Source organism: Calypte anna, chromosome 2 (assembly GCF_003957555.1).
Source record: "Calypte anna isolate BGI_N300 chromosome 2, bCalAnn1_v1.p, whole genome shotgun sequence".
Taxonomy (NCBI): Eukaryota; Metazoa; Chordata; class Aves; order Apodiformes; family Trochilidae; genus Calypte; species Calypte anna.
This window is the reverse complement of record NC_044245.1, coordinates 19,192,731-19,210,405: the sequence shown is the minus strand read 5'-3', so window position 1 is coordinate 19,210,405 and position 17,675 is coordinate 19,192,731. Positions and strand designations below refer to the sequence as shown.

Here is a 17,675-nt window from a genome sequence, read left to right as displayed (position 1 = left end):
TCAACCTTTTGACATTTATTTGCAGCAGTTGAATTGAGGTACTGGTGCATTATTAGCATTTAAACAGTAAAGTCTTCCAGCTCTACCATAATAACTGAGTTTAACTTGAGTCTTTAGCCTGAAGTACTCTGTGGAATGTAACAAAAAAACAAAAAACCAAAACAAAACAAAAAAAAAAAAACAAATGCGACAGGACCAAAAAAAAAACAACAACAAAAAAAAAACAACACAAAAAAAACAAAAACAATGTAAAAAACCACTGTTGTAATGGTAAACAAAATAGTAATCCGGTTTCTGTCTTCACATTGTGATAAAACAGGATTCCAAAAGTGTGTATAGCATTAACGGGCTTGTACAAACCATCCTGCAGAGTTTAAAAAATGTAAGAAAGTTAAAGGTGGATCAAGAAAATATTTTCCAAACTATTTTATTAATTAAATTTCCTGAATTTGTGGCTAGGTGGAAGAGGTATTGCAGAACCGCCCAGCTGCCATTTCCATACAGGATGGGCCTTTTGAGGTGGTTGGGAATCCTTAGTGGTGTTTAAGGAATAAGCTGGCAACAAATCCCCATCATTGCCAATAATTAGTGATGGTGGACAGGGAAAATTTGCCATTAAATTAAATGGCCTTTTCACTGCTGATGCTACATTGCTGGCTACCCTTTTGCGTCTATTGTTAACTGTAAAATCATCCAGTGTTCCTTCATGTGTCTCGATTTTACCTGTAGGACGTGGACTTCGAGCTGATTTCAAGTTTGGTTTGACTGGAGGAGTCTGCAGTACAGGTCGCTTTCCCAAAACCAGTGTCCTGTAATTTTTTCTCACCCTTGCTCCAAATTTATACTCCCCATCCTCAGGTTTTGGAGTACCTAAAGTGCATGAGAGGACCTGACTCTGAGTCAGAGGGTTTAAGGAAGTGGTATCTTTCTCAGTGCATGCAGAATCTTCCTTGGCTGTTAATAAAGCGTCCTGGTTATTACTCTCAGTCACACTGTAAAACTCATCCTTAGTATCATTGCACTCACACTTTAGCTTATGTGTTGTAAGGTCAGGCTCATACTCGTCGTTCGTACTGCTGTCCTCTATTTTGATTTTAATGCTTTGCAGGAGTGGCAATGCTTTATTGCCTGTATCAGTGCACTGGAGCTCAGCTGCTTCTGCTGCCCCTGGAGAAGCAGCATCCTCCTCAGGATCAGTTTGTAAAGAGGGCAAATCCGTGGCAAATTCAATACAATGAGGGATTTTGGAATCTTTCTCTGAATTTGCTGCCGCTGATGAAGAATCATTATTTAAGAACCTAGAAGCTATTGTATTGTTATCTGCACGGTGTGTAGTAGTTGCTTGAAGGCATTTCCTTGCCTCTCTGAGTATTCTTTGTTGTGGAAATGCATTGTTTGTCTTTGGGCTAGGTGAAGAGGCCCCCTTTGCAACACAGTTAATTGTTAGGTCAGTACTCTTGGCATTATTGGAAAATTCAGAGTGTGGGAATGTGATCTCGGATACCCTATCTTCTCTTATCTCCGCGAAGCAGCTCCCCAGGCCGCCGGAGCAGCGCAGCGCCTGGGCGGCGGGAGCCCAGCCGGGTCGGCCCCATTCCTCCGGCAGCTCCGGCTTGACTCCGCTAGGAGAGCCCCGGAGGGCGGGCAGCCCGCCGGGCTCCGCCGGGGCTGGGGCCGGGGGCCGGGGCGCGGCCGCGGCCGCCAGATAGTACAAGAAGTTGGCGTGGACCACGCCGGGCGGACTGCAGAAGCTGGTGCGCCTGAAACGGATGCTTTGCACGGAGACCTGGCTGGAGACCGAGCTGGAGTCGGAGTCCGAGGTGCTGTCCTCCTCCTCCTCCTCTTCCTCCTCCTCTTCCTCCTCCTCCTCCTCCTCCTCAGAGCTGCCCTCGCTGGAGTCCGAGGCGCCGCTGCCCTCTTCGTCATCTTCCTCCTCGTCCTCCTCCTCCGAGCTGCCCTCGCTGGAGCTGGAGAGGCTGGAGCCGCAGTCCGAGTCGTGGGCGGCGCGGCCGGAGCAGCAGCTGGACTCCGAGTCGCTGCTGCCGCTCTCGGGGAAGGCGGGAGGCGGAGGCCCGAAGCCACGGGGCAGCGGCAAAGGCAGCCGTGGAGCTCCGCGGGGCCGGCAGGGCCGCGGAGGGGCCAGGGGCCGCCGGGCGCCGCCGGGAGGGCCCAGCGCTGCGGCGGCGGCGGCCGCCCCGTGGTGGCGGCGGCGGCGGCAGCGGGCGGGCGGGGGCGGGGATCCGGCGGCCGGGAGCCGCGCCGCGGCGGCGGGCGGGCGGCGGACGCGGAGGGGCGCGCAGCTGCCCGCCGCCGTTTCATAGTTTACGGGGGATTTGCAAGGCGCCCGAATGATTTCTGGGTAGCTGTGGCCAGTGTATTTACTAAAAATGTGAGGTAGATGAGAGGCCGGTAGCAAGGCTGTGTCCCCCGGACGCAAGGCTTTCCTCCTGACGGGCAGCAGGGGCCGGGGAGAGTCATTCAAACCCAGCCAAAGTTTGTTCTCCTTCCAGAAGCCTGAAAAGGGGTCGGTGGGTGCGAGGTCCGGCCGGAGGTCGGCGGTTGACAGCGCCCGGCTTATTTTCCTCCGTTTCGTCTTAAGGACCCGTTCGGTTTTGCAGGATGTGTAAAGAGCTTCCACGTCCTCTCTGGAGATCAGGGTGCATTTGGCAGCGTGGAAAGCGATGGAGTTGATGGCTTTGAGTTTCCTCAACTCCTCCAGGTCGCAGTGGTGCTTTTTTACTTTTAAATGATCCATTCGCTTGTGCACGGTAGTTCGCGGGATGTTTTTGAGCAGGTCTGTAAAAACCTGAGAGAGTGCAAACATTTGCTTTCCTTTAATGATGAGGTAGCCGAGCCTCACGCCATCCACCTCTTCAAAACCCGACTTCAGGTCTCCCATTTCGTGAATTAAATTATTCCCAGCATTTGCAGAGAGAGAGATATATGAAGCACCAAAAAACACAAAAAAAAAAAAAAAAAAAAGGGGGAAAAAAAAAAAGTAACACACACACACAATCCTCAGCCAGATGCTGTATTTGTCTCAAGGCATCCTGCTAATAAAATATAACAAAAGCTGTTATTCCTGGTGAATTAAGTGCCAAACTTTAGACAAAATTAAAAAAAAAAAAAAAAAATCCGTGAGGCTACAATCAAGATATAATCTTAAAAATCAGGTTTGCCAAAGTGTTTCTCTAAGTTGCTGCTGAAGATCAGTACCTGTTCCCTTTCATTCCCTGCTTTTCCATTGGAAACTATGATAATGGAATGTGAAGGGAGGAAGAGAAAAGAAATGCAGCTGCTATTCCCGCCGCTGCTTTAGCTACAAATAAAATGACAGAGTGAAGTGAGCTCGTCCGGAGACACCTTCATCAATTAATTCCCCTAAAGCCAACGCTGATTGGACACTCCTGACAGGTGATGCAATAAAAATTGATATTCCACCCCTTCCCCCAAAAAATCTCCCACTAATTAGCATACCCTTATACTGCCACCTCCCCTCCCAAAGTAAATAATACAGTTAGTATATAAATCTTTCTATTAAACAATCCGAGCTCAAGCACACTCAGACCTCTCAGACTTCCTCGTCGCTAGCTCCCAAGGAAGGATTTGTATGCTTTTTCCCCTGTCGTTTCGTATATTTTTAGCCTATTTTGGACAAACGTTGCTCTTTTGTGCATGCCGTGAGTTTAAAGGACATAAGTCTGATCGTAGCGATGGAAAATCCTTCGGTAACGTAGCCGCTTTAAAATAGCGTTTTATTCCCCATTGTGTGGAAAATGAAGCTTAGCGAAAACGTGCAGAACAGCCTGGTATTTCCCATTCTGATGCTCCGAAGTTAATTGTTCAGTTGTTAATGAGAGGGAATACTTACATTTTCGAGTTTCTCTTGATTTTCCTCTTCTGCTTAATTAGCTTTTTTACAGCCGGGGACTAACGTTATTTTGCTGCCTGAATATCACGGCTTCCTGTACCGTGATACTGTAAGATTTTTAACTGAAATTCTGCCTGTAGTATTGCGGGAGGGGAGAGGAAGACGTGGACTCACGTCAGATCCATAACAATGCATGGATAAGCCAGAAATGTATACACTTTTCACAATTAACCGTGCTGGATCACGAGCTGGAATGCCCTATAGTCCCAGAGCCCACGTCAGGATTCCTGTGTGATGATTGCTTCCAGCAGAGAAAGGAGAATGTAAAATATCCAAGGTGCTTCCAAGAGCCTTTACGTAATAACAAAAAAGTGCTGGCACACACAATGTACGATATTGCAATGGGCTAGGATGCTTCTGGCTTGCAGTTTGCATATTCCGCTCGGAGTAGCCCTGCCGCAGCTTTTTGATGTTCCTTTTATAGCAGCCCCTTAAAATCAATTTGAAGAAGCAGCATGAAGGTTTAACCTCTTCTTAGGAACGTTAAATTATTCGAGTGTCAGGACCGAGGTTTTCACAAATGTTGCGATAGCTGCATGCCTCTCCCTTGTCACGTTTAAATGATGCTGCTTGCCGTATGCACGTTAGACGCTGTGGAAAAAAAAAAAAAAAATCACCAATCTCTGCCGTTCTTCCAGTGTTCCGCTGGATACAAACACGACCACTTTTATGTATCAGTACACATACAGAATGAGACAAATCCATAAGATTACTGAGAAATCACTTATTTCTGAGACTTGGGGAAAAAAAAAAAAACAAACAAAAAAACCAACCAAACAAAAAAAAACAGCGACGGAGAAGAAATAAAAATATAAAAATCTTCAAACCCAAACGTCAATATCCACTCCGCGTATTGGCAATATGGTGCGTGGAGTTCGTGTTACCTCGTCAGGTACAGCGAAAATAAAGCGCATAATCACTTTGTAAAAACGCAGCTTTGCATTCCAAGGCGAAATACAGGCGAGACCCCAATTTCGCAGGAATTCTAGAGAGAAGTGGGAATTTGGAGCAGTGCATCCGGGAATGGAGGAAGTCTAGTCAAGGGAGCCTCTAACTCGGAGGGCTGAGATTTAAAAAGTCAGCCCTGGACTACTGTTGCTCTCAGCGCAGATGTAATCGCCGCTGTTCAACTTAATCCATGTGTGTGCGAACCGCGATGCCTAGTTCTTCCCTTTGAAACCTAGGGATAGTATTCCCATCCGAGAAAGCAGAGCTACAGCAAATTACATTTTGTCCCTCGAATTAGAAAAGGATCATTGAGTGGATCTCGTGATATTTCAGGCTTTGAACGTAACCGAGAGCCTGCAGTGAACAATGCCTCGGCAGAGCTAAGACCATCCGCGGAGTTCGCCTTCCCTCGCCTCGGGATCCCTCAGCCTTGTCTTTCTCGTTCTCGCTCGTGTGAGAGGCACCCTGGTATACGCTGAGGCTGAAAGCAAAGTTTCGAGAGAAAACAGCTGCTGGCGCTAAAAAGAAATAATCGTAGTCTTTCTAGAGCTAGAGACAATAAGCTCGTTTAAAAATTCCTCCTGATGTACTTATATGCTGCCAACACCCCCACCCCCTCCCCACTGCTCTCCTCCCCCTGCTTTAAGGTTAAGGCCATGGAGTCAACAGTAAAGGAGCAGTAAACTCCGAGAAAGGCTGCTCAGAAGACGTTACCAAAACCCCCGATGGGCTGAAAAGTCCTTTATTTGTCAGGTAGTTGAGCTGGGATGGATCTCCGTGTGCATCCACGCGTGCCCTCGAGGGCAGGGCGTCACGGGCGCCAGCACCCACCGACAAGACGGTGACAGCCTGGCAGCGGGACCCAGCAGCTATTTAAAAAAATGCCTTGTATTTGCTTGTTTAATTCTGGCGCTTCCAAACGTTTGAAAAACCAGTGTGAGGCTGTTCGGCAAACCTCGATGATCCAAAAGGTGCGGCCATGAGCGGCGGGGTCGAGGGAAAGCCAAATGTCGAGAGGGAGAAACCCAGAAGTCTGGGGAAATGTCAGGCGCCCAACCTACACATCCCCACCGTATACTCACACTCACTTTCGGTTGCATATCTCTCTCCGCATCTCTCACGGAGACCTCTGTTTCTCTACTTCTCCATCGTTTGTTGTTTTTGTGGGGGGGGGGGGGGTGCGCTTTCCCTTGGCCATCAGCACACGTTGTATATCCGGGGTCACCTCCAGGCAGGCTGGGGGAGATCCTGATAAAGAGCCGGCGGAGGCCCCTTGCACACGCACACGCACATTAAAGGCAGGGGACTTGAAAATGGATTTGCACGCACACAGGGGATTGCGATCAATAGCCACCAACATTTATGACTTAGATTGGTAATGTGAAAGCTGGCCAGGAGAATGAAGATGAAATATTAAAGGTGTCTGGTATCAATTACATGAAAAGTTATGCAATAATTTACTTACTGGGAGCTGGGGTGTATGCCTGCGTGTTAGTGTGTATGTCGTGCATGTGTGCACAAACCCAGATGTATATGTAGCTATCTCTCAAAAGCAAGGGGAGTTTCTTTGTTAATTTTGTGGATAGTGTCACCCTCGCTGGTGATCAAAGATGAACATGATTAAAGGGATGGATGTTTGTCTCACATTTCTTAAGATAAGGACGCCCAGATATCCCCGCTTTTGCCAAATACATAGAAGTGCAACTACAGAGAGTTTGTGTGTGTATGGGCGCGCAGACACACAGACTATCAATCAAACGTGCTCCTTTTCACATTGAGTAGCGTGCAATCTGCAATCTATACTCCGTTTTCACTAGTATTTCAGCCTTGAAACTCTCTGGACGAAAGATAAACCTCCCTAAAAAAAAAAAAAAAGCAAAATAATATTCATAATATCTCGCTGTAGACCTATTCCCATTTATTGGAAATTGTAGACTTTAATTTTTGTAAACTTGTGTTAAAATATATATACTGGCAGGGAAGTGCTTAACCACGTCGTTCCAGAAAGAAAATGTGTGTAACATTTAAAATACTCCTTTCCGTGATGTTATGATTTATTTTCATAGTATGATTATGTTTAAATACCAGTGCAATTCAGGCTGACCTCTCCCTTCTGCAATGAAGTAATGCACACACCATTTACAGTCTTTGAAACATTTAGTTGGGAAATGCAAGAGCGATGTCCACCAGTGGTTGAACAAATGGCTAGAATTATTTTGAAAATCTTTGGGAAAACCTAAGAGGTCACATGCATTTTCACACAAGGATTGCCGCATTATTAGATTATTATAAATAAAAATTATTATTTATTAAGTGCTGGACAATGTCTTTGGGAATAGACAAGCATTAAATAAACATTTTGGTTTTGTGACGTTGTGCAGAAATTTATATTTCAAATGAGAACTTGTTTTCTAACCCTATACCCTGCTTTCAGATATTGCTGGGAGTATTTTGCTCAAGGAAGGCACAGATAGAAAGCAGGTAGAGGCTATCACAAAGACTCCAGTAATGTAAATATAATAGGGTCAAAGAACAGTATAATAGGATTCTTCTGCTATTTTAAAGTAGTCCAAATGTGACTGTAGTACCTAAAATCTCAAAATTTGCCATACATTCTAGTATGACAACAAATCAAAATGTAGAACTATATCTCCTAAATGCGTAGGACACAGAAATGCCAACCACCAGTCTCAAAACAAAAAACAACAAAACCCCAAACCAAACCAAAATCTAATCTGGCTCACACTTTTATGCCCAGGAGTTTCAGTGCTGTTTGTTGTTTTGTTTTGTTTTGTTTTTGTTTTTGTTTTTTTTTTTTTTGTTTTTTTTTTTTTTGTTTTTTTTTTTTTTTAATTATTTTTTAATCTTATTTTTAATTCTTTTTACAAAGCAGGAATGCAAAGTTCTGCTAAGTGTTTTCTAAGTTGTGCGTTTTCTGTGGGGGTTGAGGTGTCGCTTGTACACTAGAATTCCGTGCAATTTATAATCACCACGGGTTAAGACTATTTCTTGGGTTTGATACTCCTGGTAGTTTAAAAATGCTTTTTAGCAGGAGTTTCTGGACACATACTACATGCCATGTTGTTTACTGACCCATAATCAAAATGCAGTGACCTTCTACCCTTTTTTTGCCCCTTGACCCATGCTGAATTCAATGCAGCCTTTATAAATTTGCAAATCCTTGGGCGTAAAGGGGATTTGGGGAGGCTTTGTTCTGAAAGGATCCTAAAAGTTTGCATTTTTAATTAGACAAAGGTAAAGCAACAAACATTGGGAAATAAGATCCTCTGCTGCACATAGGTGATTGCTCTTAATTTCTACGCTGGGGAACTACATATTTAAAAACATTCCCTGCAAACTGAAAAGCGGTTGCGAACGTTGGAGCTCAGGACGTTATGAATTGCACCAAATTAGCAATGTGGTACAAATCACTTTCATGACGTAAGGGATGGCCAGGCCACAATCTTCCGGCGCTCCTCATCTCCAAGGACCGTGTGGATCTTGGTGACCCGGGGAGACGGGAGAGCCAGCGATTTGATCTGGAGCTAGAGGCTCATTCCCTTATCTCCTTTGCTATCAGTCAGTTTAAAGGACACCGTAATTATGATGGTGATAAAACAATGCCCGCTTATGTGTGCTGAATAAATAAAGAATGTTTACAGCCCCAGAATGTTTCAATTCCAATTAAACGCTATATATATATATATATATATATATATATATATATATATAAAAAGCCCCCTCCCCTCTCTCTCCTTCCCTCCCTCCCTCTGCTCCCACGTCTCCCTATTTACCTTGTTGGCCCTATGAAATAAACCTGCCTTCCAATTTGCTATTAAGGCTACATTGGGGGGAGGGGTAGAAGGGGGAGGGTGTGAGACAACACACTCTCCCGGTCCCACAATTACTTGTGTCGTCTGCGTTTGTTTTTTTTTTTTTTTTTGTTTGTTTGTTTTGTTTTTTTTTTTAATTTTTTATTTTTCAATTGGCAAAGGCGTGATGATGATGCGAGGGGAAAAGGCGCTTAAAGTTTCTGCTCCAACAACTGGCCGAGGGAGTTGGTCTGAATTAATTCAGCACCCAAAGGCGCTGGAGGAGGGAGCTGCCACCCCCCTCATCCTCTCCAAGGACCGGGGTCTACCCACTGCTCCTCTTCCCTTTGTGGCAGGGAGCCCTGGAAACAGGAGCCTGAAAATGCATCCGGCTCACTAAGACACAAGGATCATTTCAAATATTCATTGTATCAGCAAATCTCATCATAATCAGATTAAAGCAAGGTTTCGGGGGGAATTGGCTGTGTGACTGGGTGTGAAACACCGACTAGATTACAAAGAAAGCAGAAAACAGGTTCCTCTCCCCTGTCTCGGTTGTGCAGGAGGGAAAACGAAAAGCAGTAATTTTTGAGAGAAAGGGAGACATTAAAAAGCTGTTATTCTCCATTCCACCCAGTGTAGCACGTACCTCTCAGATATTGTTCCCCTTTAAACTTTATACTTGGTATATCTATATGATGCTTTTATTTATTTGCTTGTTTTTAACTCCAGAAAAAAATTATTTCAGATGCGGAATACACTGAGGTAGATTTTTCTCCGTGCCAGTTTACTTTTAGCTTATCTCAGCTGAAAAAATACCTTTTCTACATTCAAGCTTTAAAATGTATATTTCATTGAGTTGTCTGGGGTGAAATGTTTATATCCATTTTGTGGGAGTGAGGAACTGAGTGCATTTTCAGGTCTGCTTGATAGACGCAGGCCCCTTTCCTTGTGAAAGTTTAGACTTCAAATATCCTCGATTCTACTGGCAGAAATAGGATGGACTTGGAGGGTCCTAAACGTGACCATTCACTAAGGCGGGGGGCTACAGCTTGCAACAACGTGCTCAGCAACTTAATCTTACGCTAAAAAAAAAAAAAAAAAAAAAAAAGCAAAGAGCGAAAAAGAACGGAATACAAACTCTGCCGACATTTTAAGTTGCTTGCAAGGCGGGCCGTGCATTTTCCAGTTGATGGGAACGTGTGTGTTTTGGAGCAAAAAGAAGAGAAGGTAAGTGTTTGTCCTGGTGTCCGTCACTTCGGGTAGAGACAATGAAAGAACAAAGGGAACCACTTCTCCCTGTGAACATTTCACATTTTCCTCCTCCGTTGCAGTCTCGTTGCGAAGGGCTGGCGGGGGGCGGGGGGGCTCGTTTCAACTTTACCTTCGGAGGCTGTGCGGCGGCGACGGCTGTGCCGGGGATCTCCGGAAAGTTGCGGAGCGATTTAAACAAACCCCCGTTTGCCGCCGAGCGGCCGCCGCCGCCGTGCCCGCTGCCAGCAGGTTGTGGGTTTCATGGCTCGGAACTCATCGCAGAGTCCCCGCCGCGGCGACCCGCGTCCGGCGGCAGCGGGATCGAGGCCGTCCCGGAGCCCCCGCCGCCCCGGAGAGGGGTCTCACGGCGGGCGCGGGGAAGGACGGATGTCCCGGTAACCAGCGAGGCGGCGAGGGAGGAAGCGGAGGTTAGGAGGTGTGTGTGTGTGTGTAATCTGCAATTATTTGCAAATCAAATAAATTGCATCAAAGCGCGGGTGGGGGCGGGGTTGTGTGCAAACAAACATCGCCGGCGCTCCGTTCCGCGGAGAGCTCGGGGCGGCGGGCGCGCAGCGTGGCCGCGAACCGTTACAAAGGGCGGCGGGCAGGGCAGCACAGCGCAGGGCCGGATCCCGTCCCGTCCCTCGGGAGCGCCTCGGGAGCGCAGTCAGGGACACACACGCTCGGTGTTTACAGCCGGGGCGGGCGGCAGCCCCAACTTCCTGCGAGGAAAGCGAAGGAAGCGCTGGGCGCTGCGGGGCCGGCCCGTACGGCAGCGCCGGGGCCCGCCCGCCCGCCGAGACGCCGCCCGCCATTGGCGCGGGGGCTCTCGCCCGTTGACCTTTCACCCTTCCCCCCCTCCTCCCGCCGCTTCCTTTGCCGCCCGACCACTTTCCTACCCACAGTTCCCTGCGCCGGCCGCGCTCGTGCCGCGCTCGAGCCTCCCGCCCCGCCCCCGCCAGCCCGGGAAAGCCCGATGGCGGCGGCGCCCGGGGGAGCGCCCAGCGCCGGGGCGGGGCGAGAGGGGGATGGGGGTGTCCCTACGGCGGTGTTACCGGCCGGGCGGGGGGCGGGGAAGAGGGTGAGGGGAGGCCACGAGGCGAGTGGAAACGGCGGCTTCGCCTCAGGCGGGTCGGCGAGGTGCCAGGCGGAGGGCGGCTGAGGGGGAATCTCCTCATGCGGCCGTCACTGCGAGGGGGAGAGGGAAGGGGTCCCGGGGAGCCCCTTGGCTGAGAACTGGCGGGGAGCTGCGAGGCCAGAGGGGGCGTTCGGGGAGGGGGAGTCCTTACCGGGTTGGTGGATCAGGTCCCAGCCTGCCCGGATCTGGGGGCAACACGGGGCACTGGGAAGAGGATTTGCCTGTTGAATATTGCTGGTAGACGTTAATCTTTTGCTTCAAAGTACCTCGTCAGAGGCTTTAAGGAAATCAAACGTGACATTAATCAAATCACACAAATATAAACATTTCTAAGTTAAATCCTAATATTATGCAATTATTTAAATCAAGTCGTGTTTTTTTTCTTAATACTGAGTTGTAGTTCCTGCTCTGTTCCTCACATGATTTGAGTTTTCCGCTGGATCCCGGTCTCTCATTTTCTGCTATATGGAATTCCTAACATGGTGACCAGAAACGCCGTCCTGCTGGACTTTGGATCACAGGTGGCAAAGCAGGCAGCACTGGAATTTAAATAGCCCTCTCCAACCCAAGCTCATCTAGATTAAATAGCAGCATGCTTTGTGTGAATTTGAGGACAAAACCCTCAAATCATACCTTGCAGTGGTACTGGTTTGTTGTTTGTTTGTTTGACTTTTTCCCACGTGTGTGTCTGTGAAGCAGAGAATACTGTGTGGAAACTCGAGACAGTCGTTGGTGACTGCAATACTGAGGTGCCTTTGCAGCCTTCGTGGGGTTTTTAGGCAAAGTGATGTGAAAGGACCGCTACCCACGAGTTGGTGATGAGGGACAGAGAGAAGGAGGGAGCACGGTGCCCTGCGTCGGGGCTCGGTGGGACTGGGGGACACGGGCGCTCTCGGTCAGGCTCGCTGCAGGTCGAAGGAGCTCAAGCAGATGGGGGTGAGGGAGTGGGGCGGGAGGCCTCGCACACACAGCTGTAGGGACGGCTCGGGAGGGCTGCCGGAGCAGGTATGCTTCGAGGGCAGGCCACCGGCATGCCGCAAGGGCGAGTTTCAGGAAGAGCAATAATGGCGACAGACCCTGCGAAGCGACCGAAGCCGCAGGCAGTTGGCCTCCCCCCGCCTTCGTCCTCCATCCCAGTCCTTCCCGTTCCCCGCTCCCGGCGGCTTCTGCAGCGGGTAAAAGGGGATTTGGGGGTCAGGGAGGAGAACAATGCTGAACCGTCTTTTGTGTGCAGCACCGTCCCCTGAAGGGAAGAAGCCAGCACTGCAGCACCCGGGCCGGGGCTCGTCTGTAGTGCTGCCTCCTCTCCTGCGGGTAGTGCTCATGGCATGCGAGGGGACGGGCGGCCGCGGGGCCGGTGGCAGGAGGTCGGGGGCAGCCGGCGGAGGGATGAGGGCTCCCATAGGCCGGCCTGCCCGCACCGCCGACCCTGGGATAGGCTCGGGAGCGGAGCTGGCGGCGTGCCAGCCAGCAGCCCCACTCGCCCTCCAGCACGCTTCACGCCAGGGGCGGGAGAGTTTGTGGGTGAACGGCTGAGAATAAATCCGTGGGTGCCCTTTGCGGCGCGGCGCTGAACTGGCAGGCTTGCCTGGGGGCTTTCAAGGGTGAGCGAGGGTCTCCCGCCAGCGGGGCGGGCTTCGGGGCAGGCTGTCGTAGCTGCCATAGAGGGGCCGTCTGGGCCGGACAGTGAGCGCGGCGGGAGACCGCCGGCGGCGGCCTGCGCTCCCTGCACAGCGGCGTGAGAGGCTGCAGGAAGCAGTGGGAGCGGGGCCGGAGGAAGCAGCCGGGGCTCCCGCTCTTCCAGGCGCTCCCCATTGTTCCCCGACCGCCTCTTTTCGCGCCGCTTTCCGCCGGCGGGGCTTGCCCGGCCGGAGCGAAGAAGGAGAGGAGAGAAGAGCTCCCACCGAGCCGAGCCCCCCGCACGTCGGTGTGCTCGCACGCAGCAGCTCGTGGGGGTGCGGCAAGAAAACGGGTACAAGAGTAGAGAGGAGTCTTTAGAAGTGCCATCCACTGAGGGAGCTCCTGTGAGGCTGTAGCTCACGTGTTACTTGAAAGGTAAAAAACCCAACCCCACTACCGCAGTGGCTTTGTACATAAAGTAACATCTGTTTGTGGGTGGATTTTGGAACAGGACTTCTATAAAAAATCGGGAGAAACTGCTCCGAACCACTGGATTTGGAATAATAAGTTTAGTTAAAGAGAATTTTGGAAGGAATTCGTCTTAATGATTTGTTTATAAAAATGAAGACTGATCTTATCCTGTTTTTCATATAAGCACCATGATGTCTGGATTCTCCTCCCCTACACACACACACACACCCCGCAAGTGATTGTTCTGTGTTGGTTTGAGACTTAAAAATTTGTAGAAAAAGTGTATGTTGTCCCTCTTCCTCTACCCCCGAAAATAACTAGAAATTAAATTGTTTCGCTACATCATTTCAGACCTTAACTTTCTCATGTATTTACATAGAGGAGGAATTGACTAACTTTATGTTCAAGAACATTTCCAACAAGTGCCCTTGATCTTCTAAGGAAAATAAATATATCTGCACGTTGTTTCTGGAAGATAAAATGGGTAGGAGTTTATATCTGTGATGGGGAGAGAATTTATAGACAACTAGTTATTAAAAAAAAAATCCTTCCTAGTAGAAGTGCGATTATTTTTAGCAAGTTATATCTGAATGCGTGAAAATATATTTTGAAATATTAAAAGTGTGCCTAAATTAAAAAAAAAATGTTGCAAACAAATTAACGATTTGCATAGATTGTCAGCAGCAAGTAAAAGAAGTTAGAGGATGATGTTTATGGATATCACCTAGCTGAAAATAATTCTTCAGTGACTTTCCTCCTCCCACACACACATGGGAACTTGCCTGCTTGCAGTCGTTGTTTAAGATAATACAGTTTGGGACTTCTTTTTCACTCTTTGTAAACTTTCAGGCTTTTGTGGGACTCCTCCAAATAAAAGCTCAGTTCAGTTCAGATGGTAAAAAGCATCCATATTACTCGAAAACTGAAGCTGCAGTTTCCTGTTTTTAACAAGAAAATAACACCCTGATAATATCTAAAAGCATTAACTTTAAGATCGATGAAAGAAAGCTTTTGGGGTTTATTTTTTGTTTGTTTGTTTTGGTCTTGTTTTTAATTGAGTATTCCGGGGATGCATTTATTCTTCATTGCTGCTTGGCAATTTTCAAGAGGTAACTAGAGATTTAGAAAGCGTAATTCGAAAGGACATTGAATGCTCTTGCACTTACTAAAACAATATATTGCTATTCAAAAAATATCTTATTGAAAGGGATGATTTAAAAAAAATAGGGAGAAACGGTCCATTTCCATTCTACATTGCTCTTTATTTTGTATTTGTGCGGAATGTGTTGACATATTTCATATATTAAGTTTTCTCACAAAGGACTATTGTTGTTACTTTTAATTGGGAAGTACCACGATATAAAAATTACCCACATACCCGACTCTGAAGTACCATAGTAGGACTGACAAAAAGTGATCCCAGGCTTTCGCGCTTAATTCACCAGGAATGTTAAGCTTCCCAGATACACCCTATGTGGTCAAGTCAGACTTTCGCTCTTTAGGCAGTTTTTAATGGTTCCAAGTCGTACCTAGAGGACATTTATCTAAATATATACTTGTGGAATTGAAATTAGATGGTAACTAGCAGTGGGAACGGCTCACTGAGCGAAAGACCTTTTTTTTTTTTTTTTTTTTTTATTGCATTTGGCAACCTCTTTCTTTCAGAGACACAATACAATTAATTAACATATTCTGGGGCGTGTTTTTGAGATTGGGAAGTGGTGGCCCCTTGTTGAGAAGAAAACACTTTAAATAAAAAGTAACATTGTTTTGTCCAAATGGTACTGGGAAAAGCAGAGTAGTGTTGCTTATACAGCCCACGGATGCGGTTGATTTACTCCAATTTGCCTTAGCATACAACAAACCAGCTTTTCCTTTCCCACGCCTATATTAGATATATGCGTTTTGTTTATACAAATCCATCTAAAATTGGCCTGTACTTAAGGTATCTGATGGGAAATTCAGCTTGTCGTTTCTCGTATTTAATGTGTGTATCAAAATCAAATAAATGTGACCTGTGACACAACGCAGTATCACACTGCTGATCACAACACAACAAACATTAAAAAAGGCTATTAATTTATATGGAATGCTAATTTAGTAGATCTTACATAGAAGTATGCCTATAGAAGAAAAATAATCTGAGCCTTGGTTTTCGAGTGATGCTATGTAAATATATCTAATAAAAATCCAGTTAATTAATACATACCTCATAAAAAATCCAAACTTCAAAATGAAATACTTTTTGAAGAAAAGCTCTGTGTTATGTTTAAATTGCACATAATCTCATTACAGAGTTTACTAACCCAGCTTTTCAGGACTTAATACAGCATTAATATTCAATATGGTTTGCTAAAAGTTTATTCCAGATTCTTTTGTATCATACTGTAATTATCATTGCTTTGACTTGACTCATATAAAAATGTGGTTAACATTTAAATGCCTTTTAAATGTAAAGAATTATAAATTAACTGTCACGTTTAAATCTTTAACTTAGGGAATGTTAAATCTTTAAAAGGAAAATAATCAGTGCACTTAAAAGCATCCTGTGCTAGGATTCCTTTATTCAGAATTTTGGTTTGAGATTGTTCATTCAAAGAAAATCCCTTGTTTCATGTTTACTGTAAACCTCAATCTGAAATTAACATTTAAATGCCAACATTAGTAACAGAAGCTGTACTTGAAAACCACCAATTTTACCCATTGCTGATAGTTAAGTGGAATTTACCAAAGTCTTCTAAGGTGATAATACAATTAAAAGTAAGAAAATTAATACTGGAGTTGGCAGAATTACTTTACCCTTTTTTTGCAGTTGAAAGAATTACAAAACTTGTAATGACAAAAGAAAATAGCTCAACACATGAAGAGGCATGGTGTCCAGGAGATGCACGGATGTGACCTTTGATGGTGTTACCTGTACTTGCATAGCATGTAAATATGGAGCATGTGAACTCCTGATCAATAAGTCACTGCATATTAAATGTTGAAACTTTTAAATTATTCCATATACCGCATTGGGATAGGTGTTAAATACTTATTTAAACAGTATATAAAAAAAAAAAGGAGGAAAAAGGAAACTTTGCTACTTCTTAGTATAATTTGAGAGTAATTACTGAAAAATTAACATATGTAGTATGGGTTCTGTAGAAATACTACGTCCTTCTTAACTGACCATGGGTAGAAATAGTTTGTGTGATCTAAGGCAGGCTGCCATTTAAAGCACACCATGTGCAAAGGTCAACACGCAAGAGTCGCGTTTTATTTTGTGTAAAGCAACCATTTTGCTGCTGCCTTTCCAGAAATGGAGCATATGCCCACGTTCAGAATGTATGTCAGTGAAGACAGTTGATGATTTAAACCCACATAAACAAAAGGCAGACGAGCACCCATGTATTTAAAACAGGTATTTGGGAGATGTATTATTCTGTCTATTGAGTATCACTAAGTTATTGCAATTTTCCTGTTTGCAGTTGCATCTGTTTGGCTGCAGCGTGTGTCATTTTGCACATAGGTAAAGATCAAAGCTTTCTCAACAAAGACCCAGTCTGAAAATGGAGTAAAAATTGCTATTTGCTTTCTGGAAAGGAGTGAATTTCCCTACTCTACAGCTCCAAGTCCTGCTATCAATTCATGTGTTCCAATATAGTAAGGATTTTATATAAAGTCTATGTTTTTTCTGTTATTCCCAGAAGGCTCTTCTGATTTTTATATCCAATTGGTAATGCAGTTTTATAAATGAAAGATTTTCCTTGTTCAATGCTTTGTTTTATTCACCAAACTTACAGTATAATTTTGCACATTTTAGAAGAAAAAACCAGTGACATTTAAAGGAAGCATTCCAAAATCCTAGCACTATTGTTGGAACTGATTAATTGGTAATAAAAATTTAAGGTGAATACCTCTGTATTTTTGCTATTGAAGCTAAAGTGCTATGCATTAATGTATATTAACACTTTCTGTAGGAATTTTTTAAGATTTTACAAACAATGTGCATCAGAATAGTGGATTTTTGTTTCAGTGACACATTCACTGTATTAGAAAAAGTATCTACTATCAAAAAATATGAAAACATGTAATGTTCTTGTACATTTCTCATAATCTAACTTGCTTAGCTCCTAGGTTTTGTAGGTTCCTTTTAAGAGAATTGGATTTTCTCTGTGCATTTAGGTTAACAATGAAATTATTCATTCCTACTCACTGAATTATATTATTCTCTAATTATTTTAATCTCTTATATATCACTATAAGAAGGACAGGCTTCTTTTTTAGAGAAAGAAAATTGGCCTTCTGTGTCATGTCAGTGCTTATTAAATACTACAATCATAAGAGCACACATGCTACAAGATTTTGTGTTCTGATTCCATAGCTGTTATAGGCTTAGTATTTGCAGTATTTATTTAGTGGTAATGCATTTATTTTCCTATTTTGCATTTCAAAGGTCTCTTTTCTAAATGATTGTTTTAGAGAACTATCAAGAGGTTATTTAATTTTTTCCATCAAA

General features: G+C 45.4%; 2 protein-coding genes across 2 annotated transcripts in view; one reads left to right on the top strand and one right to left on the bottom strand.

Moving 5' to 3' along the window:
* Positions 1–334: 334 nt before the first annotated feature.
* On the bottom strand, positions 335–2,899 carry SKIDA1 (SKI/DACH domain containing 1). The gene has a single exon (XM_030445518.1). The coding sequence runs from the start codon at positions 2,897–2,899 to the stop codon at positions 431–433; it is 2,469 nt and encodes an 822-aa protein (XP_030301378.1). The 3' UTR covers positions 335–430.
* Positions 2,900–10,312: 7,413 nt separating this feature from the next.
* The window catches only part of MLLT10 (MLLT10 histone lysine methyltransferase DOT1L cofactor), a 125,855-nt gene continuing 118,492 nt past the window's right edge, over positions 10,313–17,675 (top strand). The window contains exon 1 of the mRNA XM_030444959.1: positions 10,313–10,373. The gene's annotated coding sequence lies outside the window, so the exon portion shown is untranslated. The remainder of the gene's footprint in view (positions 10,374–17,675) is intronic.